Source organism: Gekko japonicus, unplaced genomic scaffold (assembly GCF_001447785.1).
Source record: "Gekko japonicus isolate JY-2015 unplaced genomic scaffold, Gekko_japonicus_V1.1 scaffold969, whole genome shotgun sequence".
In the NCBI taxonomy this organism is placed as follows: domain Eukaryota; kingdom Metazoa; phylum Chordata; class Lepidosauria; order Squamata; family Gekkonidae; genus Gekko; species Gekko japonicus.
Window position 1 is genome coordinate 624,045 of NW_015168076.1, and position 26,577 is coordinate 650,621.

The window sequence follows — 26,577 nt, forward strand, 5'->3', positions numbered from 1 at the left end:
CGTCAGCCTCGACGGAGTTCCCTGCACGATGGAGGTCGACTCCGGATCTTCAGTGACCGTCCTGTCGTCACAAGCGTGGCAGCGGATGTTTCCGACCAGAAGCCGGCGGCGTTTAAAGGCCGCAGATACCCAGGTGTCCGATTTTCAGGGGAGGCGCATTCCTCTGGCGGGGAGGGATACCTTTTGGGTGGAATTTAAGGGCAAGTGTGCTGAGCTGTCTTGCTTGATTGCTGAAGGGAACCGAGTGAACTTACTCGGATTGGAGTGGTTTGAACCACTTGGTATAGGCATTACTGGGGTTAATGCTGTGCTGGCGAATAAATGGTCTGTATTGTACAATGATTTTCCTGATGTGTTCGGGGGTGGTCTGGGAAGGTACAAGGGCCCCCCGGTGTCGTTTGAGCTTGATCCTTCTGTACCCCCAATCCGGTTGAAATACCGGAAGGTGCCTATTCCACTTAGGCCACGAATCGAAGCCGAGCTAGACAAGCTCATTGCCCAGGGAGTGTTGGAGCCAGTCCCATTCAGCAAGTGGGAAACTCCTATAGTCACGCCCGTCAAGTCAGACGGCTCCATACGGCTATGCGCTGACTATAAGTGCACCATCAACCGTGCCTTGCAGCAACATTCCTACCCGGTCCCAGTCATCAGCCACGTCCTGGCGTCCCTGGGAGGGGGGAAAGTGTTTGCTAAGTTCGACCTTGCCCAAGCCTACCAACAGCTGCCGGTGACGAGGGAGGCGGCTGAGGCACAGACCATTGTCACCCACAGGGGAGCGTTCAGGGTGAACCGACTCCAGTTTGGAGTGAATGTGGCCCCGGGAATCTTCCAGGGATTGATGTAAGGTCAGTCACTAGAGGTAAAACAATGTGTTGGAGAATGTTGTGTATTGAAACCTATGTTAAGCTTGAGTCTGAACCAGGATTGTAAATAGACCAATCAGAGCTGCACAATGTTCTGGAGGGAAGCACTCTGATTGGACCTTATCTGTAAATTATGACTGGTTAATGTCTTACTTGTGGGCGTGGCTACCCAAGCCCAGACTGTTTAAAAGAGAGCCTGTTGCTCTATGTTTTTGTCTCGTTCTGATTTCTTCTGACTTCGTTAATAAAGCTGATTCACTGTTCACTAGCTGTGTTGAGTCTCGTACTTAACAGAGAAAGACTGAACAGTGTTCCCAGGACTAGACAAAGACCTGGGAAAACTCGTGATATTTTGCATGAATGTAGCTAATGCTTGATGACCCTTTGTTGTTGGAAGGGGAAGCTGCTGGGGATGACTGAAAGGTGTTAAGTGGTTTCATAATTATGGTAAATAGGTCAGGGAAGGTCAGGCCAGGTAGGGAAATAATTAGTTTAAGTAAAACAATGGTTTTTTAACTGGAGACCCATTATTGCCATTGTGCATGGTTTCAAGGTTGGGTCGGGGGTAGTTAGTGGACGACAAACCCATGACTTTACACCTTCCAGAATCGGTGCCCAGCAGTGTCTCTGTCCTGTGTTTGCTGGCATCCATATTTTGTGACATCAGAACCATTTTGGGTTCATTTCCAGATCAGGTAGTGCCCAGAATGTGTGATTTTGGGGTGCTATTAAAATGAAATGTGCTTGGACTTACCTTGCCAGACAGTCAATATTGTTTGTCACCCTCTCAGTGGCCAGTCCTAATCCATTTCCCTCTAAAACAGTAACAGCTTCTTCTTCATCTCTTAGAGATGAGCCATCCCGAACTAGAGACATTTCATGTCCTGTCAGGTTCCCCCAAGATTTAGTTTAAAAACTGCTCTGCCACGTTTTTTATTTTAAGTGTCAACAGCCTGGTTCCTTCATGAGACAAGTGGAGGCCGTCTCTTTTGTACAGGTCCTGCTTGTTCCAAAAAGCATCCCAGTGCCTAACAAACTTAAACTCTTCCTCCCTACAACATTGTCTCATCTACGCATTGAGACTTCTAATTTGTGCCTGTCTAGCATTCTTTCACATGCAAGATTTTTGTTAGAAATAACATTCTTAGTATCTTTGTTCTTACCTCATAATGGCCTATGGTGTTCAATTTGGTAATTCCATTTTCCAGAATTACAGAGGAAGCATCTAAATCTAGAAGTTCTCTTGCTTGTGTATCTGAATGAAGGACTGCCAAACAAACAAACAAAGTTACAAGACAAACCTGTCCCATGCTTAGCAAAGAAAGCAAAGAGAGCAGGGTAATCATATTACACTAACAGTGCAATCCTATGCAGAGTTGTTGCAGTGCAAGCCCATTGTGGGCTTCAGTGTGTATCCCAAATAGAAGCGCAGTCTGAAAGACCTATCTTGGTTACAACTCTCAAAACAGTATAAGTTGTTAGATAAATAGGACGATCCTAAGCAGAGCTATGCTCAAAATCCACTGAAGTTACTGAATGGAATAAATGCTTAGATTTGCACAGTGAGTGAACTTTGTAAGTTGCCTGAAATAATATTCTGTTCTATTGCCACCACATCACTTTACTACGAATTTCTGTCCCATATCAAGACTTTATGCAGAGCTCCATGCCAGAGCTGATGATGGGACTGTTGCCAGTTGCTCTAAGTATAGCTCTGGCCATGAGCTAGGGCATCATTTGTGCCTGGAGAGGGCAGGGTTGGGGAAGGTGCTGACAGTTGTTGAGCTTTCAGCACCCACTGTCCCCAACCTATGCTGTACAAAGACCTGAGGAACCTGTAATCAATAAAGTTGTGGCCTGATTCTCCCCAGCACATGTGTCTGTGTCATCTTTCTGTCCCCCTTTCCTGTAGGCTGGTCCCCACTCCAGGCAAAATGCTTATTTCTAGTGCTGTACCCTTGGGTCAACAAATGCTGCAATGCAAGTTTGTGGCATTGTATCTATGAGATGGCAGTCAAGGCCGCGAAGATGGAGTTCTTCGCGGCCAGGATTGCATCTGCTAGCTCACGCCCGGCACAATTATTTAGTACGATTCGGTCATTGACAACTCTGCCACAGGGCAGGCAAAATGTGAGGGAATTGGACATCAGCTGTGAGGCACTTGCGAGCTATTTTGCAGAGAAAGTCTTGGCGCTCCGCCGTGACCTCCCTGCTACGATTGATACAGTGAGTGAACTTGAGGCCCCTTGCACGTCTTTGGAGTCGGGTTTAGTAAGTTTTTGCCCGCCCAGCATTTCATTTTACCCAATTCTAGATTCTTGAGAAAGTAGTGCTTGTTATAAGGTATGGCAATCCACAAAAAATGAGTAGTGTGTTAATCATATTACACTAACAGTAAAAATGGTATGCAGAATTATTTCAGTCTAAGCCCATTGAGATCAAGTCATTCCAGAGTTCTTCCAGTCTAAGCCCAAGTAAACTACTTTAATGCAATAAAACTGTCTTTAGTATATTTGTATGCCTGATATATCTCATTGTTAATCCATTAACAAACAGTTTTTCTTCTGTTTTGAAAGTTCTGAATTAAATAACATAACTGAAAAGCTTTGCTAACAGATAAAGAGAAAGAAATGCCTAACTAAGGGTTCACATGCAACCATGGCTTGGTATTCCATGTCTGAGCTTCCATTCCATTCACTACCTCTTCACCCTCCCTTCTCCTTCAGGTTTGCTGCTGCTGTTACATCTAAACTGATAAAGACACCTGTTCTCCACAATTTCAAGCACAGTTTGAAGGCACAGTTTTCTAGCTTGGATGTAATAGGGTTACCAGCCTCCAGATGGGGCCTGGGGATCTCCTGCTTTTACAACTGATCTCCAGCTGACAGAGATCAGCTCCCCTGGAGAAAATGGCTGCTTTGGAGGGTAGACTCTATGGCATTGTACTATGCTGAGGCCCCTCCCCTCCCAAACCCCTCCCTCTCCTGGCTCCACCTCCAAAGTGTCCAGGCATTTTCCAACCCAGACCTGGCAACTCTAATGACAAATTGTAGTTTGTGTTAAACAGAAAGGGTGGACTCTATGGCATTGTACTATGCTGAGGCCCCTCCCCTCCCAAACCCCTCCCTCTCCTGGCTCCACCTCCAAAGTGTCCAGGCATTTTCCAACCCAGACCTGGCAACTCTAATGACAAATTGTAGTTTGTGTTAAACAGAAATGGAATCACAGCACACAAGGCAAGGGGAGGAGGAAGAGAAGGCATATGAGCTAGAGGCTTAAGTCATGTATCTCAAAACCATATTTAGCATAAGACCTGAACTAACTCTAAACAGGAAATTGTGACAAACACAAACACACACACACACATAATGAAATATGAAAATATAGGATTATAGTAGCACTTACCAAGGCCCATTTCGTTGAGCTGGAGACCATAAAGAGATCCATTTTTGTTTTGAAAGGTGTGCAGGATCTTCTCTTTAGCCTGTCCTATTGTGTCACAATCCAGTACATCAACCTGGATATTCTGAGTGGTGCCTTCACCTTCACTCTCCAGGGGGTTTCCAAAGACAACATTTAATGCCTGAAGAAGCATAAAAATTGTTCCAAGTTAGCTTGAAAACTGAAATCAGACAGCAATATATAAATTATGTGAAACATTAGGATGCACACTAGGAGTCTATTGTGATATCAGAGAAAATCCATATATGTTTCTCAGAATGTCCCACAAAATGTTTATTCATGGTATACACAGCAAATGTGTTGAACTTGAGTCACAGATGGCAAAGGCCAAATCTCAAAGCCACAGATGGCCTGAGGTAAGTCAGTATGTGGTCTCTACCCCAACCTTCTACTGACAGACTGAACCCAAGCAGCCTTCTCAATACAGTTATATAAGGAAAACGGGGGGGGGGACTGCTATTGACTACTAGGGATAGTAGAAATAACGAGGTTCAGTTATGAACCTAGGCATAGTGACTTATAAAGTTTCAGATGTTAATCCTGGGATACACAGAACAGTTAACAGCCATGCTTTTATTCTTGGGGTAAAGACAGGCCTTTCTTCACTTTCAGCAGTCTCACAGGGTAAATGTGAACTCCCTTCAGTTGCTATAAATTATCATCCAGTTTCCCTCAGAAACTGGGTTCGGGGACCACCACAGTCTCTTCCCAAAGCATTTGCTATACTAGCCTGCTTGTCCATAAAAGTCAGACTCTTGAGACTTATATAGTCTCCTAAGCAGGGGTCATTTTGTAGAAAAAGAGCTTCAGGAGCTCATTAGCATAAGGGAAAGAAAGAAAGAGAGAGAAGGAAAGAAGGAGAAAAAGAGAGAAAGGAGGGAAGGAAGAAAAGGAAAGAGAGAAAGAAAAGGACGGACCCTGGGAGGCCGGCAACGAGCCTCCTCAGGTCTCCCCCGGGCCGGAGCACTGTAATGCGGGCCCCAGGAGGCCAGCAATGGGCCTCCTCAGGCCTCCTCCATTCTACAGCGCTACAGTGCGGGCCCCAGGAGGCTGGCAACGGGCCTCCTCAGGCCTCCCCCAATCTGCAGCGCTCCAGCGTGGGCCCTGGCAGGCCAGCAACAGGCCTCTTCAGGCCTCCCCCAGGCCACAGCGCTTTGGCGCTGGGAGCTGGGGCTTACCGCCACCACCATTTGTGCCAGCTCCTGGGCTGCCGGAGCAGTGCTCCGGTGTGCTCCGGCCCCAAATGACCCCTGCACCTAAGAAAGGTTCTCCCTCACTTAACACTCTGGAGACACAAATCCTACCTTCACATATTCACTGGTTTTAACCTGCATACACACAAACCAAACTTTGAGACTGGATCCCTTCAGTCTCTCTTTGAAACAGGGTGGACAGAAATAAATGATTTTTAAAAAAATAAAAAATGGATTTTTAAATTTAAATTGGATTCTTTTAATAAAATGCTTTTTGAGGAAAAATCTACCTAAATACATTTTTCTGTTTAAGATAAATAAGGAATAGTTTTTAATTATGTAGCATGAGGCTGTATATTCATGCAATGTTTAATTTTTTTGGTAAATGAATCCCATTAATCCATTCACAATGCCATGCTCTTCCAGAGGTTTCTGTAAGATTATTGGGCAATTTTTCTGTCTAGAAGATATTATCACAGATGCTTGGATTTACAGTTCTCAAAACTGAATTTGTGTCTGCAGAGATCACATGCCTCTTCTTCACAGCAAAAATGTTATAAAATAAGCATACATTAAGCATTAGCGCGGAAGATGGCGGATGCCTAATCTGCTTGCTCCAGACCCAACCCTCCCTCCCTCAGCCAAAGCGACCCAATACTAAGCAGAAAACGCCTTACAGGACATGCGAAAGTCTGGGCGATCTAAAATAGTGGCGAAAGGTAATATTAAAAACTTTTTACAAGCCCTAACTTTGCCCACACAGATGAAGGAGCCCGCTGGGAAGCTTCTACGCCAAATCAAAATGGCGTCCGACCACAGCACGACGAAGAAAAAACACCAAAGCAATGAGCCGGTTACAGTTAAAACCCTACAGGCAGCTTTGAAATCTGCACTGCAAAAGACTGAACAATCCATTTTAGAAAACCTTAATGTGCGACTAAACGAAATCTTACAACCGCTGGTGGAACAAATCAAAGAGATCGAGAAAACACTGGCAAGAGACAACAAATAATGCGGAAACAGCTTCAACGCTGGGACAGACACTACAAACGGAAAATCAACAACTGCAAAAAGACAATGACAACATGAAAGAAACAATTTTAATTTTAGAGGCGTCGGCCAGAAGACAGAACCTGAAATTTAGGGGACTTCAAGAAGACAAAGATGAAGCCCCAGACCTGCTGAAATCCATGAGCATGTGGCTAGCAGGGATCTTACAATGCGAAGGAGGAGTTTATCCAATCCTATTGAAGGCACATAGAATCGGGACCTTAAACAACCCAAACAGGAAGTTCCCAAGAGACATATCAGTTGCTTTTCCTGACTTGAGAGTTAAAACAACAGTTCAGAATATTGCAAGAGAAAAAGGACACCTAAGATATAATGAGCAACAAATACTAGTCTTCCCAGACTTACCATCGGAAGCCTTGCAGATCCGCCAGAAACTGAAAACAGTTACTCAAAAACTAAGAGAGGAAAAGATATTTTATAGATGGAGCACTCCAGGAAAACTAACAGTGAAACACCAAGGCAAGCTTTCCTCTGATGAGGAAAGTGGAATTTGACTCCTGCAAATGTTAAACCTTGCTCCAGTATCAGAATCAGCAAAAGAAATCTGCAAAAAGGAGACTCTCTATGACTCTTACACCGATAAAAGCCAGCAAAGTACCAGTGAGAATCTCTACTAACAAAACAGCAATGTAAAATAAACGCTCAGACAAATATAATGTTAACTGCATATATATAGGTATAGAAGTTATTGCTACAAGCTTTGGTTTAGATAAAGCAAATTTTAAGGAGCATAATTGTATAACTAAACTTTATTGCAACAAATGTTTTTCTTAAAACACTCAGAGGGAGGGGGGAAAGGGGAAGGGGATTGAGTAAAGAAGTTAACTCCAAGTAAAGAAAAACATCTAGAAAATTTTGACAGGACAGTAAAAGGGCTAAGATAGGAAAGCCCAAAAGGTAGAAATAATACTATAGTGAATTTAAGAAGTTAGTTGATACAGTTCATAGAGGTTAGAAAGGTTAAAGAAAGGTTACAGAGTTAGTAGAAGAGAAAGGGACTAATAGATAAGAAAGTGCTAAAAGTGAAACATTAGCGGTTGGTATAGTAATATACAGTTTATTTTGGAGATACTAAAAAACTTAAATTGAGAATGTATAAAGTCTTGTCTTGGAACGTGAGGGGAATAAATAACAAAATTAAACATAAGCGAATTATGACACAGATTTTAAAATCCAAGCCAGAAATAGTCTTTTTACAAGCGACTCACTTTAATAAAGAATACTAGCAACAACATGGTATGATAAACAATATACTTCACCAGGGACATCAAAATCTAGAGGCACTGCAATCTTAATAGCAAAGACTGCTCTTTAATTGCAAAGAATCATTGGCAGATCAATCAGGCAGGTTTGTTTTTATAAAGGGGGAATTGAATGGTACTTTGACTACGTTGGGATCCCTGTACACACCGAACGTGAATCAAATTCAATTTGTTAAAAACACACCAGAGAAACTGAATACTTTTAGTGAAGGAAATGTGTTGTTGGGGGGAGACTTCAATTTTTTAATGCACACTGGTTTAGATAGATCCAAAACAACAAAGGGAAATGGACATGAAACTGAAATGCAAAAAAATGAATGTGCCACCCCGACCCCGCTTAGGCGGCAAGCGGATTTTTGCTCGCCCGCGAGGCCAAATGGACCCGATGCGGCTTCAGATGGCGTTGCGGGAACTGAAGCCCCCTGGCAGCTTGTTAGATGAGCTAGTGGAGGAATGGCATGACCGGCTCTCTGCGGCCATCGACGAGATTGCTCCCAGGCGTCCTCTCTGGACTCGCACGAGGCGGGCGCCCTGATATACCCAGGAGTTGCGACAGCTGAAGCGAGAACTAAGACGACTAGAGAGACGAGCCTTCAGGGCCTGGTGGTCCGACCATGGTACCGCTATTGTGGCAATCCGGTCCACCATTACCCCAGCCGCGAAGATCAAGTCGAGCGTATGACCGGCATGATGCGTGGGGACCGTGATAACCTGAGAGAGTCCCAGTGCCGCCATGGACGACACCAGGTCCGCAGCCCGACTGGAGGTCGTGTCCTCGGCATGGACGTTGAAATCACCCATGACCAACAGCCGAGGGTGCTCCAATGCCCAGCCTGATACGGCCTCCAGCTGGGACGGCAGGCTATGATTGCATGGAGTTTGTTATATATAATATTAAGTCATCTGCATATAAGGAAAGCTTATATACTTGATTGTCTATTCTTATGCTCTTTATGTCTTCAGTTTTACGTATAATCTCTGCCAGAGGTTCCATAGCCAAAATAAAAAGCAAAGGTGACAGGAGGCAACCCTGCCTTGTACCTCGCTGTAATTGAATATTGTTAGAAATTTGGTTGTTTAGTTTTAGGGTAGCACTTGGGTTGGTATATAGTGCCTATATTGTTCTTTGAAAATTGTTACCAAACCCCATTAGTTTTATTATGGTTTCCAGATATTTTAAGTTGATGTTATCAAAAGCTTTTGAGAGACGGTGGCGCCGCGCTCGCGACGAAGCGTCAAAAGCATCTTATAGGATGTTTATGAAGGCCTATGAGATGGCAGTCAAGGCCGCGAAGAGGGAGTTCTTCGCGGCCAGGATTGCATCTGCTAGCTCACGCCCGGCACAATTATTTAGTACGATTCAGTCATTGACAACTCTGCCACAGGGCAGGCAAAATGTGAGGGAATTGAACATCAGCTGTGAGGCATTTGCGAGCTATTTTGCAGAGAAAGTCTTAGCGCTCCGCCGTGACCTCCCTGCTACGATTGATACAGTGAGTGAACTTGAGGCCCCTTGCACGACTTTGGAGTCGGGTTTAGTAAGTTTTTGCCCGCTCAGCCTGGATGAAGTTGACAGATTGCTTGCGGTAGTGCGCCCAACCACATGCGACCTTGACCCGTGCCCCTCCTGGCTCATTAAAATGGGTCGCGAGGGGTTCCGAGGTGCCCTGCAGGAGATTATTAACAAGTATCTCTTGGAGGGATGATTCACCGGGGCACTCAAGGAAGCGATGGTCCGCCCTCTCCTGAAAAAGCCATCTCTAGACCCAGCCGAATTGGCCAACTATCGGCCGGTGTCCAATTTGCCCTTTTTGGACAAATTGATAGAGAGAGCAGTGGCAACACAGCTGCAAGCATTTCTGGATGACGCTTCTGTCCTCGATCCCCACCAGTCCGGGTTTCGCCCTGGTCACGGGGTGGAGACTGTTCTGGTCGCACTGACTGACGACCTCCGTAGGCATCTGGATCAAGGCGGTGTGGCGGCACTGTTGTTGTTAGACCTGTCGGCCGCTTTTGATACGGTCGACCACCAGTTGCTGGCCCACCGCCTTGCCGACGTGGGGATTCAGGGGCTTGCCCTTCAATGGCTGGTCTCTTTTCTCCAAGGCCAGAGACAGAGGGTGGCGATAGGGGATCAGCGGTCCCGGAGGTGGCAGTGCTATCCTCGATGTTGTTTAACATCTACATGCACCCCCTTGCCCAGATTGCCCGGAGTTGTGGGCTGGGGTGTCATCAATATGCTGATGACACCCAGCTGTATCTGATGTTGGGCGGCCAGTTGGATTCCACTCCTGATGACCTTAGTCGGGCGTTACAGGCCATGGCTGGGTGGCTCAGACTGAGTCGGCTGAAATTAAACCTGGCAAAGACGGAGGTCCTGGGGCTGAGTCGGATTGGCCCGGGGTTGGGGCTTCCTCTCCCGACCTTCGACAGGGCGCCCTTGGTGCCGAGGAAGCTGCAACTAGTGCAGAATGCTGCAGCCAGGCTGTTGATGGATCTTCCTAGACGAGATCACATCCAGCCTGTGCTGAAAGCGCTGCACTGGTTGCCTATAGCGTACTGGGTTCGCTTCAAAGTGCTGTTTATTACCTTTAAAGCCCTATATGGCCAGGGACCAGCCTACTTAAGGGATCGCCTTTCCCCACGTTTCCCCAAGAGCACTACGGTCGGGGAATCAGAACTTACTAGACGTCTCAGGTCCCCGGGTCATCAAACTCGTCATGACCAGAAACAGGGCGTTTTCGGTGGCGGCTCCTATCTGGTGGAATGAGCTCCCAGAGGAGATCAGAGCTCTGCGGGACCTAGCACAGTTCCGCAGAGCCTGCAAGACGGAGCTCTTCCGCCAGGCATTCGAATAGGAGCCACCATCGCCATTGTACCACCAACGCCCCATGATTTCTGTACAGGGTCATCATGATGCGGGCACTTTGGGTGAGAATGGGACGTTTTAGGAGACGGCCATCTTGTTTTTAGGAGAGGAGCACCAAAAAATTGTTTATGACTGTGATGTGTTTTAATATTTTTAATGTTTTTATTGTTCTATTGTATGATTTGGCGATATGCCGTGTAAGCCGCCCTGAGCCTCCGGGGAGGGCAGGATAAAAATGTAAATAATAATAAATAATAATAATAATAATACAGGAAGTCACTGAAGAATTTGGGAAGATTTCAGGCCTAACATTTAGCAAAGAAAAATCAGCATTACACCCCGTACATATAAGTCATTTACAATTGAAACGAATCACAGAAGAATTTTATTACCGATACTCAAATAAACCTTGGAGATACTTAGGAGTGCATATTCCTCAAAATCTAGAGCAACTATTTTAATGTAACTTTTAAAAAAATTGCAAGATGAAATTAAAAACACACTAAAAAAATGGGACGCAAAAACACTAAATGGGAGAGATAGATTACATTTAATTAAAAATTTTCATTCTTCCTAAATATCTTTTTATGTTTAGAGCCCTCCCAATACTTATCCCAAAGACAATAATAAAAGGTTGGCAACAGGCTTTAAACAAGTTCCTTTGGAACAAAAAGAAAAAAACACAGAGTAAATTTTAAAACACTTTCCAGGATATCAACAAGAGGAGGTATAGATTTACCTAATTTATACATGTATTACGAATCCTCCAATATAGCAACACTAATTAAAGCAGCAACTAATACACAACCCCCAGATTGGGTAACAATTGAACTGAAATTGTACCCCAAGAAGACAAGCTCTTTATATGAATTACTATGGGATCTGGAAAATCGATATTTAAACAACAATACCCAAACAAATTTATTAGAAACTTCACTAAAAATAAGAGTTGTTAGCACCTAAAATATCAAATCAAGCTTCTTATACAAATCGAAGTTGGTTCGCTCCAGGACAATCAATCAATCAATCAATCAATAAACCTTTAATAGCATATACAACCTTAAAAATCAAGACAGAAAATGACAAAATGACAACTAAAAGTCTAGGTTAATTATAAAATCATGAAACGGACTTTCCCAAATTTTTCACTCTCAATACGTCAACTAAAAAATTGGCCACTCGCTCCAGGACAAGACACCAAAGAATTTGAAAGATGGCAACAATCAGGAGTTACAAAGATAAAACACTTTTTGGAAAAAGATAAGATAGAAAAAACGAAATTAGAACAAATTACTCAACATAAGGTACTTTGGTACAAATACCTACAAATTAAACACCTATTGGAATCACCCCAATTGAAACAAACTAGAACAAGACATATGACACCTTTTGAAACTTTATTAAATGAAGGAAAGGAACAAGAACCAGGTTTAATTACAAAAATATACCACATGTTAAACAAGGCAGATGAAGAAAAATCAATGTTATATCAGGTAAAATGGTCTGAAGACCTTAAACTCAAATTAACTGAAGAAGATTGGGAACTAATTTGGAGCTCCCCCAGTCAAACATTAAAAATCTTCACTATTTAAAATGCAGGCATTTAAAATACTTACCAGATGGAATATTCCACCAAAAACAACACATAGTATAAACAAGGCATATACACCTAACTGCACCAAACAATGTAGACAAACTGCAGATTTGATACACTCCTGGTGGTCTTGCGCTTTAGTTCAAAAATTTTGGATTCATATAAGTCTCATGTAAATAAATAAATAAATAAATAAAATAGAAGAAATGGTTTCAATAAAAATTCCTTCAAACCCAGCTGTAATATTATTAGAATATTGGAATGACATCCAAATGACATTAAGACAACAAGAAACAATTTCTATGCTCTTGATGATAGCAAAAAAATTGATAGCAACCAAATGGATAGAAAAACAAGTCCCCTCCGTCCAACAGTGGCTAGTAAAAATCTGGGATTATTTTATTTTAAGCAAATTGTCATTTAATGCTGGTAACAATTCACCTATGCAATACCAGAAAAAATCCGTACCAATTTGGTATCCTATTGTGAGTTACCTAATGGAAATAGAAGTACTTCCAAAGAATCCTATATACCACAATATGATTTTCTTTTGATGTTCTAAAGTTATATATGATTGTAAGTATTGCTCGTTCTTTTCATTTTATTCTTTGTAAAATTTTGAAAAATTGTTAATAATTTAAAAAAAAAAAGCATAGAGAGTTGAGAAAAATACCTTAATCCAGGGGTCATTTCCTGCTGGAGCACCCTGGAGCAGTGCTCTGGCAGTAAGGAGCCCAGACCCCACCCCCAGCCTTTCCTGGCTGCCGGCGGAGAGACTTGGGGGAGGATTTAAATCCCTGGGTTCCCTGCCCAGTCTTCTCCAGGTGCCCCGCAGCCACGGGGCACCTGGAGAAGATCGGGCAGGGGAGCCAGGCATGTCTGCTTTCCTGCCCTCCCCCTCTCCAGTCAGCCCGCTGCAGCAGGTTGGCTGGAGAGAGGAAGGGGAGGTGGGCAGACATGGCCTCTTACCCCCTGAGCCTCTCTACTTTTGCAGAGAGACTCGGTGGGGGATTTAAATTTCTGGGTTCCCTGCCCGATCTTCTCCAGGTGCCCCGCAGTCACGGGACACCTGGAGAACATTGGGCAGGGGAGCCAGGCATGTCTGCTTCCCTGCCCTCATAGAATCATAGAATGTTAGAGTTGGAAGGGACCTTGCAGGTCATCTAGTCCAACCTCCTGCACTCTGCAGGAGCATAGCTGAAAGATAGCCCTACATACCTACAACATACCCAAAAGATGGTCATCCAGCCTCCGCTTGAAAACGTCCAGCGAAGGAACATCCACCACCTCCCGAGGCAGACTGTTCCACTGCTCAACCACTCTTACAGTTAGGAAGTTTCTCTTGATATTTAGCTGGTAATGACTCCCTTGTAATTTCCACCCATTAGATCTAGTCTTGCAATCCGGAGCAAGAGAGAATACATCCGCTCCATCTTCTACATGACAGCCCTTTCAAATACTTGAAGACTGCAATCATGTCCCCTCTAAACCTTCTCTTTCCCAGGCTAAACATACCCAATTCTTTCAGCCTTTCCTCATAAGACTTGGATTCCAACCCTTTCACCATCCTGCTAGATCCTTTTCACATGTGCTGCTGTCAAGCCAAGTCCCTCCCATTCTATATCTGTGCCTTTGATTTTTTGTACCTAAGTGTAGGACTTTGCACTTATCTCTATTGAAATTCATTTTGTCTCAGCCCACTGTTCCAGCCTATCTAGATCATTTTGAATCCTGACTCTGTCTTCTTCAGAATTAGCAATCCCACCCAGTTTTGTGTCATCTGCAAATTTGATAAGCACCCCCCCTATGTCTTCCTCCAGGTCATTTATAAAAACATTGAACAACACCGGGCCTAGGACCGAGCCCTGGGGCACTCCACTCGAGACGTCCCTCCACGTACATGCAGAGCCATTTATGAGCACTTGTTGGGTACGATTTTTCAACCAACCATGAATCCATCCAATGGTTGCACGATCCAGCCCACACTTAACCAGCTTATCCGTGGCGGGTTGGCTGGAGAGGGGAAGGGGAGGTGGGCAGATGTGGCCCCTTTCCCCCTGAGCCTCTCTGCTTTTGCGGAGAGACTCAGGGAGGGGGGGGATTTAAACTCATTTGCATATGCCTTAACTCATTTTAAACATGCCTGCCCTTCGTCAGGAGGAGTGGCATATGCAAATGAGTTATGCAAATGAGTTCCTGCACCTCTTTTTCTAGGAAATGACCCCTGCCTTAATCCCATTGTTCCTTTGCAAATGTACAAGAAACTCACACGCCAGGCTCTAGTGAGGAGAGGGACACTGAGATTTCTTGCTGAAATGGCTGCTATGTAACAGTAGCACCATTCAAGGGCAGTCATGGCAGGGAAAGGGAGAAAAGAGGGCTACACTGAACCCCAAGGTTGATCCCTTCCAACTTGTACTGTTCTGTAGAGGCAGGGGCCGGGCAGATGGGAGAATAAATACTGCTGAATGTTTTTATGGTGAAAGGCTTGAAAATCATGAACAATGGCTGCACTCCTAGGAACGCTTTCCTGGGAGTAAGCCCCAATGAATAAAATTGGACTTACTTCTGAGTATACCTGCTTAGACTAGCTCCTAATCTTCCTACATGGGACTCAATAACATTTTCAGCTGTTTAGTGCCCTGCATGCCTCCTTGCCATTCTTCATGACAAGCAAAATGAATTATTCAAACTAAGCAAATATATGCACATTTAATTATGTTGCAAAATGAAGCTTTTCTTGCAAAAGAAACTTTGGCTTTGAGTACAGAGTGCACAGAGCCTGCATTATAACATAAAAAGTTATCGCATTCCAAGTTTGTTTGTTGTATTCGTAGGACATATAATAAAAACATACCACTGTGCTGAATTCAGTTGCTTGCCATAGCAACCAGTCTTCATTCAGTGTGTACAACGCCTTGCATGTTATTACATCTACAGGACCTTTAATTATCCTTTGATTGAGTGTTGTTACAAGCAAATAGAATGGTTCTCCAACAGTTTCCTAAGAAACAAAACAAATATACTTTCTATTTTACTTATCTGTTCCTAGTTTTATTATCATTCCTTGCATTTCCTTTTGCATTAGAATTTTTTTGTGCTCAAGTTGTGTGTGTGTGTGTGTGTTTGTGTAAAGTGCCATCAAGCCACAGCTAACTTGTGACGACCATGTCGGGTTTTCAAGGCAAGAGATAACAGAGGTGGTTTGCCACTGCCTGCCTCCGCATAGAGACCCTGGAATTCCTTGGTTGTCTCTCATCCAAATACAAACCAGGGCCAAACCTATTTAGTTTTCCAGATCTGATGAGCTCAGGCTAGCCTGAGGGCATGTTCAAGAGAAACAAAAAGAACAGCATTAAAGATAAATAACAAGAATATCAACATGCCTATTCATTGCTTGTCCTGGGTCATGACCGCCTCCAAGTAACATATACTTTCAAGCAATGAATGAAACCATGATATAAATATCATATGTATTTTTTATATTTCAGAAAAAAAACATAGTATATGTGTCCTGGAAGCTGCCACTAACCACAGTAACCATGGAAGTATGTGTTTGTTTGGTTTAATTTACACATGAGAAATTATCATAGTCATAAGCTATATACTTTTTCCTACCCAGATGTGCTTTCTGTTGGAAACGTGTAAAAGCATCTGAAACAAGACATTCCACAGATACACTATAGAAAGGCAACTAATTCCTTTTCACATTATTCACCTTACATACCAATTCCTCTTTTGTCATTTAAATGACTTTGTCCCAAGATGTGGAGTTCCTGTTCCTTTCCTTAACTCAAAAGAGTGTGCAAAAAGACTGACTTCCTCACAGAGCTGAATGGGAAGGCCCCAACATGGGACTCTGTCTGCACCAAGCTTCCCAAGCTCTGAACAGATGACTAGATACAGGGGTCTTTTGGGGCCGAAGCGCATTGGAGTGCCGCTCTGGGAGCCCAGGAGCTGGCACAAATGGCGGTGGCAGCAAGCCCCGCCCCCAGCTCTCCACACTGCGGCCCATCGCCGGCCTCCTGGGGCCCCTGCCGGAGCGCTGCAGCCCCAGGGAGGCTCCAGGAGGCCCATTGCTGCTTTTCCGGAGCCCATGCCAGAGTGCTGCAGACCCAGAGAGGCTCCAGGAGGCCTGTCGCCGCCTCCCCGGGGCCCACACTGGAGCGCTGCAGCCCCAGGGAAGCCCCAGGAGGCACATCGCTGCTTTTCCGGGGCCTGCACCAGAGCACTACGGCCCTGGGGAGGTCAGAGGAGGCTTGTCGCTGCCTCCCCAGGCCAGCACCAGAGTGCTGCAGTCCGGGGGAGGCCAGAGGATGCCCGTCGCCGTTTTGCTGAGGCCCGCGCCAGAGCGCTGCGGCCCCAGGGAGGCCCTAGGAGGCCCATCGCCAGCTCCCCGGGGCCCGTGCCAGAGTGCTGTGCCCCAGAGAAGCCCCAGGATGCCCGTTGCCGCTTTCCTGGGGCCCGCACCAGAGCGCTGCTGCCCCAGGGAGGCCCCAGGAGGCTCGTTGCTGCTTCCCCGGGGCCCGCGCTGGAGTACCACAGCCCCGGGGAGGTCAGAGGAGGCTCGTTGCCGCCTCCCCAGGCCAGCACCAGAGTGCTGCAGCCCCAGGGAGACCCCAGGAGGCCTGTCGCCACCTTCCCGGGGCCCGCGCTGGAGCGCTGTGGCCCCGGGGAGGCCAGAGGATACCTGTCACTGCCTCCCCAGGCCAGCGCCAGAGCGCTGCGGCCCGGGGAGGCCAGAAGATGCTCCCCGCTGCCTCCCGGGGTAAGTGAGGGATCCATGGGGGGTGGCAAAGGCTTGATTGGGGGGTGGGGGGTTAGAGAGCCTCTCTCCTCCCCCATCTCTTTGCCCTCTTTATTTCCCTTCTTTCCTTCCCCTTTCCTTTTCTTTCCCTCCTTTTCTTTCTCTCTTTCCCCTCTTCCTTCCTTCCTTCCTCTTTTCCTCCTTTCTTTCTCTCTTCCCCTTCTCTTCCTTCCTTCCTCTTTTCCTCCTTTCCTTCTCTCTTTCTTTCTTTCCTCTTTCCCTCCTTCTTCCCTTCTCTTTCTTTTTCTCTTTCCTTCCTTCTTTCCTTCTTTCGTTCCTTCTCTCTCTTCTCTCTCTCTCTTTCCTTCCTTCTTTCCTCCTTCTGTGGCCCAACTCTAGTGAGAATGGGTTTAAACTTTAAACCCCTTCTCTCTTCACTTCCCCCCCACTGGCTGGGGAAGGGAAGGGGAGGCTTTCCCCCCCTTTTGCTTTCCCTTCTGCCATCACTTCCGGTGATGTCAGGGGGCGTTGCATATGCTAATGAGCTATTATGCTAATAGCCTAGTAGCTCATTAGCATACTGTATGCTAATGAGCTCCTGCAGCTTTTTCTATGAAAAGATCCTAGATAACAAATGGATGCAAATGCCCATCACATGGTAGTTTCAGATTTCTGCATGAAAATAAACAGATGTCCCATCTATTGTATTAAACAGTAAAAAGATGTAATACTTGCCCGAAGGAAAGCTGACAGGCAAACAGACATCCAATTTGTCAGCAGCTTTTCCACTACCGATTCCGTACGCCTTAGCATAAGCTTTGGTTGTATATTGCTAGACTGTTCCATTAAGTCCCTCATCAAAACTTCTAGAATATGGGTTAAGTAGACTAGGTTTGTTTGCAATGCAATTGTCAAAAAAGATGCAAACCGGCACCTGTTTATAAAGAGCACAGTAAGTTTGATGGCGAAAAAGAGAGGACTTCACTACAAGCTAAAGTATCTTTTAGCCTAATTTTATTTTAAGTAATAACACTAATTTAACTTTTACTTTGCCACATCCATACTTTACCCACTGACACTAAATATGCTTTATAAAACTCAATAAAAGAATAAAGGACATTGGGAAAGGATGAACTTTGGAAGCTGCCATGGAAAAGACATGAATGCTTACCATTAAAGGGCAGAACGGTGGAATAACCAAATGGCAGATACTGTCTGAGTACAGACAATCCCCATGGCAAATAAAGCTAGGGATTGTGCTATTTATGGTCTTGACAAGAACCACAACACCACAGTTATAAACTCTTGCTACCACTCCACAGATGGCCAAAACAAAGACCATAGGGCAGAAGCAATATGATTTTTCTATATAAACCAATAATCAGTTTGCCAATATTCTGTATAAGCTTCAAGGATGCAAAGGGTTCGACAGATCATAAAAGAGTAAATGCAAGAACTGAAATTCTTTCAAGTCAGACAAGAGTGTAACTTTTGTAAATTTTCTCCTAGGAAAACAAGACTCTAACCTGAGACTTTGTAGAAAGAACTCCCTTGAGGATATTTCAAGATTTTTGGTCACCCCATGATTTTTAAAATGTATTTATTTAGGTTATTTATAGTCTACCTTTCTCAATCAAACTCAGGGCAGATTACAGCAGAGTGAATCAATACATTGACAGGATGGGACATTCAATGAACAATGTAATAGGAATTAGGGTTGTAGAACCAACCAGAAATTTAAGAACAGAACTGAAGCAAAGTATAAGTATTAACATGAAATATTAAATCATGAAAAAATACATAGAAGGATCCCAGTGACAGCAAGCTATGTAATAATTGATATAAGTAACCTTGTGAAACATTTAGTACAGTGCGACTCCATCGCTTACATAGAAAAGCCCTCTTGAATAATTCAGTTCTGCATAATTTGTGGAAAGCAAGGAAAGTGGGAGCCACAATGGAGAAGGCACATGTATGAACAGTTGTTGATTTTGAGGGGAGACCAGTGTACAGTGCATTACATAATCTAGCCTTGATGTTACCGTGGCATGGATCCAGGTGGCCACATCAGCCATATCAAAGTAAGGGGCCATCTTTTGGCCTAGGTTGAGTTAGAAGAAAGGCTCTTTACAGCCGCATTAACTTGCTTCTCCAGTAATAAAATGAATGTAGATACCACACTAGTAGTACTAAAAGCAGGTGCTGGACAGAAGCAAGGTATACCTCCTACCCACTATCCTACCCTTCCTTACAGTGCTTCAGTGCTGCTGGCTTCTCTACAAAGTTGACTCCAGTGGCTTGTATTCAGAGAACCATAAGTGGCATTTGCTCATCAAAAGAGCTTTCCTGCTTTTTGTCACTCCAGCCATTGTTGTGCTGGAAAATCACTTCTGGGGTTCAGGGACCCTTCAGAAGAGCATGCACTTGCTAGTGGGTGGGAGGAAACTGGAGATGTTTCCCCCTTCCACATATGTTGGGGTTTCATTGGAACTAAAACAACGTTTTCAGCTAGCTATAGTAATCATGAACAACTCCAGGTCCATTTATCCATTGATGGACTACATATCCATCAGTGCACATAAAACAAAACCCATGCACACTAAGTAATGTGAGAGTTTCATTCTACAAAAACAGTTTGCATGTTTCCAAGATATTTCTGTCCATTTTGATTTACTTCTGCAATTATGCCTATGCAATACATTCTATTAAGAAACAGTCGCATTATCCGCCTATGATTTTATTTAACTAAAATTAATTTTGAGTACTGCTCAGAGTGAGATGGTGAGGAAAGAGGAAAACAGTTCTAGGGAAAACATATTGTACATGATTAAGCAAAATGAAATCTGGCATTTCTGTATTGAAAGCATGCTTTAAAAAATCTATAGGTTGAAGAAAGTAACTTTTATGTCATACCTGTCTTTCACAGAGAAGGTTTTCTGCTTTTCAAGAGTGTGGATCAGAGTAACAAGAAAATTCTTGTTACACATTAATCCAAACAAGGCTGTAATACCTGCATCCTTACAATGTGGATTTCTGCTCTGTAATAGTTAAAATGCATTACTTCTAGGGTATTTGTAATGTGATACACATTTTTTCTTAATTACAGCAGTAAAGATCAGAATAAATGGTATTGTGTTAATATGATAAGGCAGGGAAGGTAAAATAATCTATTCTTGCTAGTAAGATTCTGTAAAGTTTCTCTGCGCAATTTTTCTTAACTGAAATTGATGGTATAATAGGAATGAAAACCTCAACACAGTTATCAAGAAAAGTTGGCCCAAAACTTGGCCCAGAACCTTGCTTATCTCCCTAATATCAAGGATTTACAGATATATATACTAATTCTTACTCGGACTTTCTATGGTCATTCATTCAGATTTATAACCTGAATGTCATTACAATAATTGTCACAGATATATGCATTATTTATTTGGCAAAAAGACAAGATAAAAATGGGCAGGTGAAAGGAGAGACACAATAGGTGAAAGATATAGGATGAAGTTTGACATTGCCTTACATTTTTCACATCTGAAGGCATCAACATTAAAATGAGAATACTGTACTAGTACTGCATCACCTATATTTTTCCACCTGTCATGTTCATCAAAATGAAAAATGCATTCTATATATATTATGCATGAAAATCAGCCAAACTTTCTGGTCATATTTTAATTTATGTAATATATTTGCTGCATTCTCTACACAAGCAACATAAGACTCAATATAAATATTACAATAAAATTAGATTACAAAAATCCTACTGCCATGGTGCCCCATTCTGCTAAACAAATTGTACGAGACCTGAAATTAAAGATAAATACTTACAAGTGGTTGATTAGTGTCTTCAATGAAGAGAGATGCCAAGTTTTCAGACTAAAATTAAAGGTAAGTAGATGTGTCACAGCTAGAAACTTCTACATGTTGTACAAACATAAATAGTATTATTATAAATCGCAAAAAAACTGAAAAAGCAGTGAAGATTCTGGACTTCGTTAGCATGGATAAACTGCATGTATTCTGTATGAAGAACAAATCAGATTATATTAATTTTCAAAACAGCAACAATGCATAATGAAGCAAATGATTTTTCATTGGAAGACTTTAGCATAAACTGGCCCACGACATTCAGATTTCAATTTTAAGCAGTTTTAACATGAATTTACACAAAATCCTCTGGAGTAATGTTAAGACAATGAATAGACTTTTTAGTGGGTTGTCACATGATTATATGGCCTTCTGAGCAGCATACATTGCAACACAACAAGCTATAAGGAATGACCAAACAAGGGATAAGAACATAAGAACATAAGAGACGCCAATGTTGGATCAGGCCAAAGGTCCATCCAGTCCAACACTCTGTGTCACACAGTGGCCAGAAATACCAGGTGCCATCAGGAGGTCCAGCAGTGGACTCTTTGGGTGAAGAAGTACTTCCTTTTATCCGTTCTAACCCGACCGCTCTGCAGTTTCATGGAGTGCCCACGAGTTCTTGTATTGTGAGAAAGGGAGAAAAGTACCTCTTTCTTTACCTGCTCTTTCCCATGCATAATCTTATAAACCTCGATCATGTCACCCCTCAGTCGTCTTTTCTCCAAGCTAAAGAGCCCTAAGCGCTTTAACCTTTCCTCATAGGGAAAGTGTTCCAACCCTTTTATCATTCGAGTTGCCCTTTTCTGCACTTTTTCCAAAGCTATAATATCCTTTTTAAGGTGTGGTGCCCAGAACTGCACACAGTATTCCAAATGAGGTCTCACCATTGATTTATATAGGGGCATTATTATATTGGCTGATCTGTTTTCAATACCCTTCCTAATAATCCCCAGCATAGCATTGGCCTTCTTTATTGCAGTCACACACTGTCTCGACATTTTCAGTGAGTTATCCACTACAACTCCAAGATCTCTCTCTTGCTCAGTCTCTGCCAGTTCAGACCCCATCAATGTGTATTTATATTTAGGATTTTTGGCTCCAATGTGCATCACCTTGCACTTGGCCACATTGAACCCCATTTGCCATGTTGACGCCCACTCGCCCATCCTTGACAGATCCCCTTGGAGTGCCTCACAATCCTCACTGGTTTTCACCACCCTGAACAACTTTGTATCATCCGCAAATTTAGCCACTTCACTGCTTACTCCCATCTCCAAATCATTAATGAACAAGTTAAAAAGCAGTGGACCAAGTACTGATCCCTGCGGTACCCCACTGCTTACCACCCTCCACTGAGAAAATTGCCCACCTACACTCACTCTCTGTTTTCTATGAACTAGCCAGTTTTTGATCCATAAAAGGACTTGTCCTTCTATCCCATGATTTTTGAGCTTACTTAGGAGCCTTTGATGAGGAACTTTATCAAAAGCTTTCTGGAAGTCAAGGTAAATAATATCTATTGGATCCTCCTTGTCCACATGTTTGTTCACCCCCTCAAAGAACACTAACAGGTTAGTGAGACAAGATCTTCCCTTACAGAAACCGTGCTGAGTCTGCCTCAATAGGTTTTGTTCATCTATGTGCCTACTAATTCTTTCCTTAATAATGGTTTCCACCAATTTACCCGGTATCGACGTCAGACTGACTGGCCTGTAATTTCCCGGATCTCCTCTGGAACCCTTTTTAAAGATGGGAGTGACATTAGCTACCTTCCAATCCTCAGGAATGGAGGCAGATTTTAAGGAAAGATTACATATCTTTGTCAGGAGATCTACAAGTTCACATTTGAGTTCTTTCAGAACTCTCGGATGTATGCCATCTGGGCCTGGTGATTTTTCAGTTTTTAAGTTGTCTATCAGTTTTAGGACCTCCTCTCTCGTCACCTCAATCTGACTCAGGTCTTCCAACACCCCTCCTGAAATCAGTGGTTCTGGAGTGGGCAAGCACTTCTCATCTTCCACAGTGAAGACGGAGGCAAAAAATGCATTTAACACAGATCTATTGTACTGAGAGCTGTGTGTGTGTGTAGCTACATGGAGCTTTTTTTTTTTTAAAGCCAAGCTATGTTAGCAAAAACCTGGAAGAATCATTATGTGAATCCATATTTACACTGCTAAATTTTCTGCAAGGATGGAAACAACCTTCAAATATGGCTCTTCCCTGATCACATCTAAAGCAGGTGGGTATACAATTCGAAGTACAGGGCAGATGGCAGCAACTGCAGAACTCTGTCCCTTCTCCTGCTTCTACAGTCCATCCTTACAAGCCTTTTTTCCCCTCTAGGGAGATTCTCAGGTCAGAAGCAAGGCCAGCTGGGAGACAACCACTTGGCAGGCCAAGGAAAACAAGAGGAAAATATAACATAAGAACTTAACCTAAGAGATGCCCTACTGGCTCAGCCCAGTGGTCCATCTCATCCAGTTTTCTGTTCCACACAGCAGCCAAACAGTTGCCCTTGAAGGCCAGCAAACAGGGCACAGAAGCCAAGGCCTCCCTCGAATGTTGATTGCTTCACACCACTAGCATTCAGAGGTTTGCTGCCTCTGAATATGGAGGTTGCCTTTAGCCATCTTGACCAGTAGCAACTGAATCTGTCTAACCCTCTTTTAATGAGGAAGGTGTGTGTGAGGGGGTGAGCGGCAGACATGGCCAGCTCAACCCATTTTGCCACATTCCTTCCGTGCCACCCCAGCAGGGTCCATTGCTCCAAATTCAACACCTCTGCAGCCTGCCTTCAACATGAATGGCAAAGGCAGGTCTGGGAGGCAATGAACAATGCAAGCCATGCTTGTCCCTTCCTCTTATGTTGCTGACACCACTAATATGGCACCCCAAGCTGCCTCTTCAGTTTCTTGGGCAGTTGCTCAACCTAGATGCAACACAGGAAAGTACAGTAATAACAGCTTCTTTTGCTGCTACAGGGCACTCAGAGGTGATAACCTGAGGATATTATATAGTCTAAAACGACAAGTTTTACTAATCTGAAATCAACTAGTTTTAGTCCCTTGAAGCATTTCTCCTCATAGTATTAGAGTCATTAATTGTGTGAAAGCCCACTATAAACTAGGAACTTGGGGCATTTCCCTTACAGAAAAAGGATTATAACAAACAACTCCCCCCCCCGAGTCATTTATATATTTATTTATTTATAAGTTCGATTTGTAGCCCTCCCTCCCCGCTGCGCAGGCTCAGAGTCATTTACCTCTGGGAAAAAAGTTCTGAGAACAAAGTGTGTATAGTCAAGGAAGGGGATTGTTTCAAAACTATCAACCACATCCAATTTTTCCATCTGTAGTTCAGCAAATCCTGTAACAACAAAAAGATTTCCTGGAGCATTGGTTTGGATAATGTAACATTATGTTAATTACAGCTTTCAATATGATTCTGGAAAGTAGTTATTAGAGAGAGTTCTCATAGAACACATTATCTCTGTACCCAATTTTTATAGGACGTAAAATATTGATTACATGGGCTTTTTTTTTGTATCCAGTTTTCCTGAAGCAAATCATTGCATACTATTCCTTGGTGGCCTAAACAGCAACCAAGAAGGGAAGGGCTGCCATAACATCTATCAGCAGACATTGCTTACCAGCTGGAAGAAAAACGAGGAGTGGGAATGGCAACATACACGGCCACATGGTTGCTGACTAGCCAGCAGCTCTCAGTGGAGGATATGATGTTGTGGCCGGCTCACACGCTGGGCACTTCTGGCCTGTCAACAGGCACTGCTGCACAATGCCTGGCTGTCCAACAGTTCTGGAGCCACCACTCAGCAGTGACAGTTGATTCATCACCATTTGCTTCCTCCCACTGACCACCAACACTTATTCTATCACACTATCTGCTGATACTGATATTAAAAACCTATATTTTATAACTAATGCAGCTTTGCAAATAAAATAATGCATGTTCTCAAGTGAAGCGGACTCTAAAAATGAAAACACATCTAGGACTCAATCTACCCTTCCACACACACAAAAACAGCCAGTGAAACCCACCGTCACGTATCTCTTTGCGAAGTTCACATTCCAGTAGTTCCAGGTGTTCACTCAGTTTGCGGTTTAATTGCTTGGATTTTCTTTGAGTGACAAAGACTGCAACTGGGGGGGGGGAATAAAATGTTTATTAATACAAAATATGCAAGTGTGTGTGTGTGAAGTATATTTTTACATTCATTTTATGAAAAAGCCACAGAATTGATCATTAGATTCCACAATAATATGTCTCTGATCAAGTCAGACAGGCAGCCACACAGGACAGGCTGCTCAAACTAGTTCTAGTTTCTAAAAGACATTTGATGCATTTGAAACCTTTACTTTTCCCATGAGAGTGAATGTCAGCCTAACTCTTGAAAGTGAATGGGTAACCTCAGGGGGACCATTGTGCAGGGATACTCTGACTACTGGTCACCACAGAGCCAGTGGTGAGGGGCCATTTTCTTCTCTCTTGAATGTATCCCGGCATTTACTTTGTCCTTTAAAATTTAATTGGAGCTACAGGTCACAGCCCAAACAAGAACTCATCTGCACCTGTATGTCAAGCACACTGCCAGTCTTAAATTAGATTGAGCAGAAGTAGTAATGCACCTTCATGCTAACTTTCCCCCTCTTGGCATTTCTGCAGACACCACTCAAATAATCTCTCCACACTTAACTATATCAGACTTGAAAACAGACATATACAGCTTCACTAGAGAATTTAACGTGGAAGAGTTATGGCATTTAGACACACAAACCAACCCCATACTCAACCAGTACCATTTAAAAATAATTGTACAGTACAAAGCTTCAAACAACTATTTGATAGCCTGCCTGAAGCATGGAGAGCAAATGAGCAGAAAGAGATAATTAAGTTTTCATTCACGTGTTTTAAAAAGATGTTACTTACCCCCAATCACTACAGGGATGAACAAGAGAATGAACAGAAATGAATAGTTGGGTGATTCATTTGGAACTATATGCTCACGGTTTCCTACTTTCACCTAGTGAATAAACAAGAAACTGTAAGTAAAAAAGAGCTAAAGATATATATCTTTATCAAATGATGGTCTGTTTGTAAACAAACTGGCCTATGGACATAAAAGGATGTAGGACAAAATTATATTTTCCCTATTTAATGTTAACTCAGAAAGTGTAACGCGAATGTTGATTTAAAAAATTAAATTATTTAAAGTGGACCAGTTTTGTCAAGCATTTCTACCTTGGGATGTTTACATGGAAAATAATATCCTAAGAGGGGGCTGGTTTTTGAACTGAAGCTTTAGGCCTATTCACAGATTGCACAAAATGAGTGCAGACACGTGTTCACCTATCTCACCCCATCCCATCTCTCCCAGTCTGGGTTGCCAACTGGCAGGGGTCATTTCGTAGAAAAAGAGCTAGGGGAACTCATTAGCATAACTCATTAGCATATGCCACACCCCCTGACATCAGGGGCCCGGCAGTGGACCTGCAAGGCCAGCGGGAGTGCAAGGAAGCTCCGCCAAGGCCCTCCCTGGCCCCAGGCAGGCAGGGGTGGGGAGAGGCGGGGAGGAAGCAACTTACCCTCCCTCTTCTCCTGCCTCCTCCTGGCTGAATGAGGGCTGGA

At 43.5% G+C, this 26,577-nt stretch overlaps 1 protein-coding gene across 1 annotated transcript in view; it reads right to left on the reverse strand.

The window, feature by feature from the left end:
* Nucleotides 1-26,577, reverse strand: part of PLXNC1 (plexin C1) — an 88,782-nt gene that overhangs the window by 18,491 nt on the left and 43,714 nt on the right. The window contains exons 11-19 of the mRNA XM_015414638.1: nucleotides 25,879-25,972; nucleotides 24,990-25,091; nucleotides 24,194-24,297; nucleotides 20,887-20,934; nucleotides 19,975-20,099; nucleotides 17,797-17,995; nucleotides 15,172-15,318; nucleotides 4,269-4,446; nucleotides 2,027-2,130 (exon numbers count right to left, since the gene is read on the reverse strand). Coding sequence (XP_015270124.1) covers nucleotides 2,027-2,130; nucleotides 4,269-4,446; nucleotides 15,172-15,318; nucleotides 17,797-17,995; nucleotides 19,975-20,099; nucleotides 20,887-20,934; nucleotides 24,194-24,297; nucleotides 24,990-25,091; nucleotides 25,879-25,972 — 1,101 coding nt within the window. The remainder of the gene's footprint in view (nucleotides 1-2,026; nucleotides 2,131-4,268; nucleotides 4,447-15,171; nucleotides 15,319-17,796; nucleotides 17,996-19,974; nucleotides 20,100-20,886; nucleotides 20,935-24,193; nucleotides 24,298-24,989; nucleotides 25,092-25,878; nucleotides 25,973-26,577) is intronic.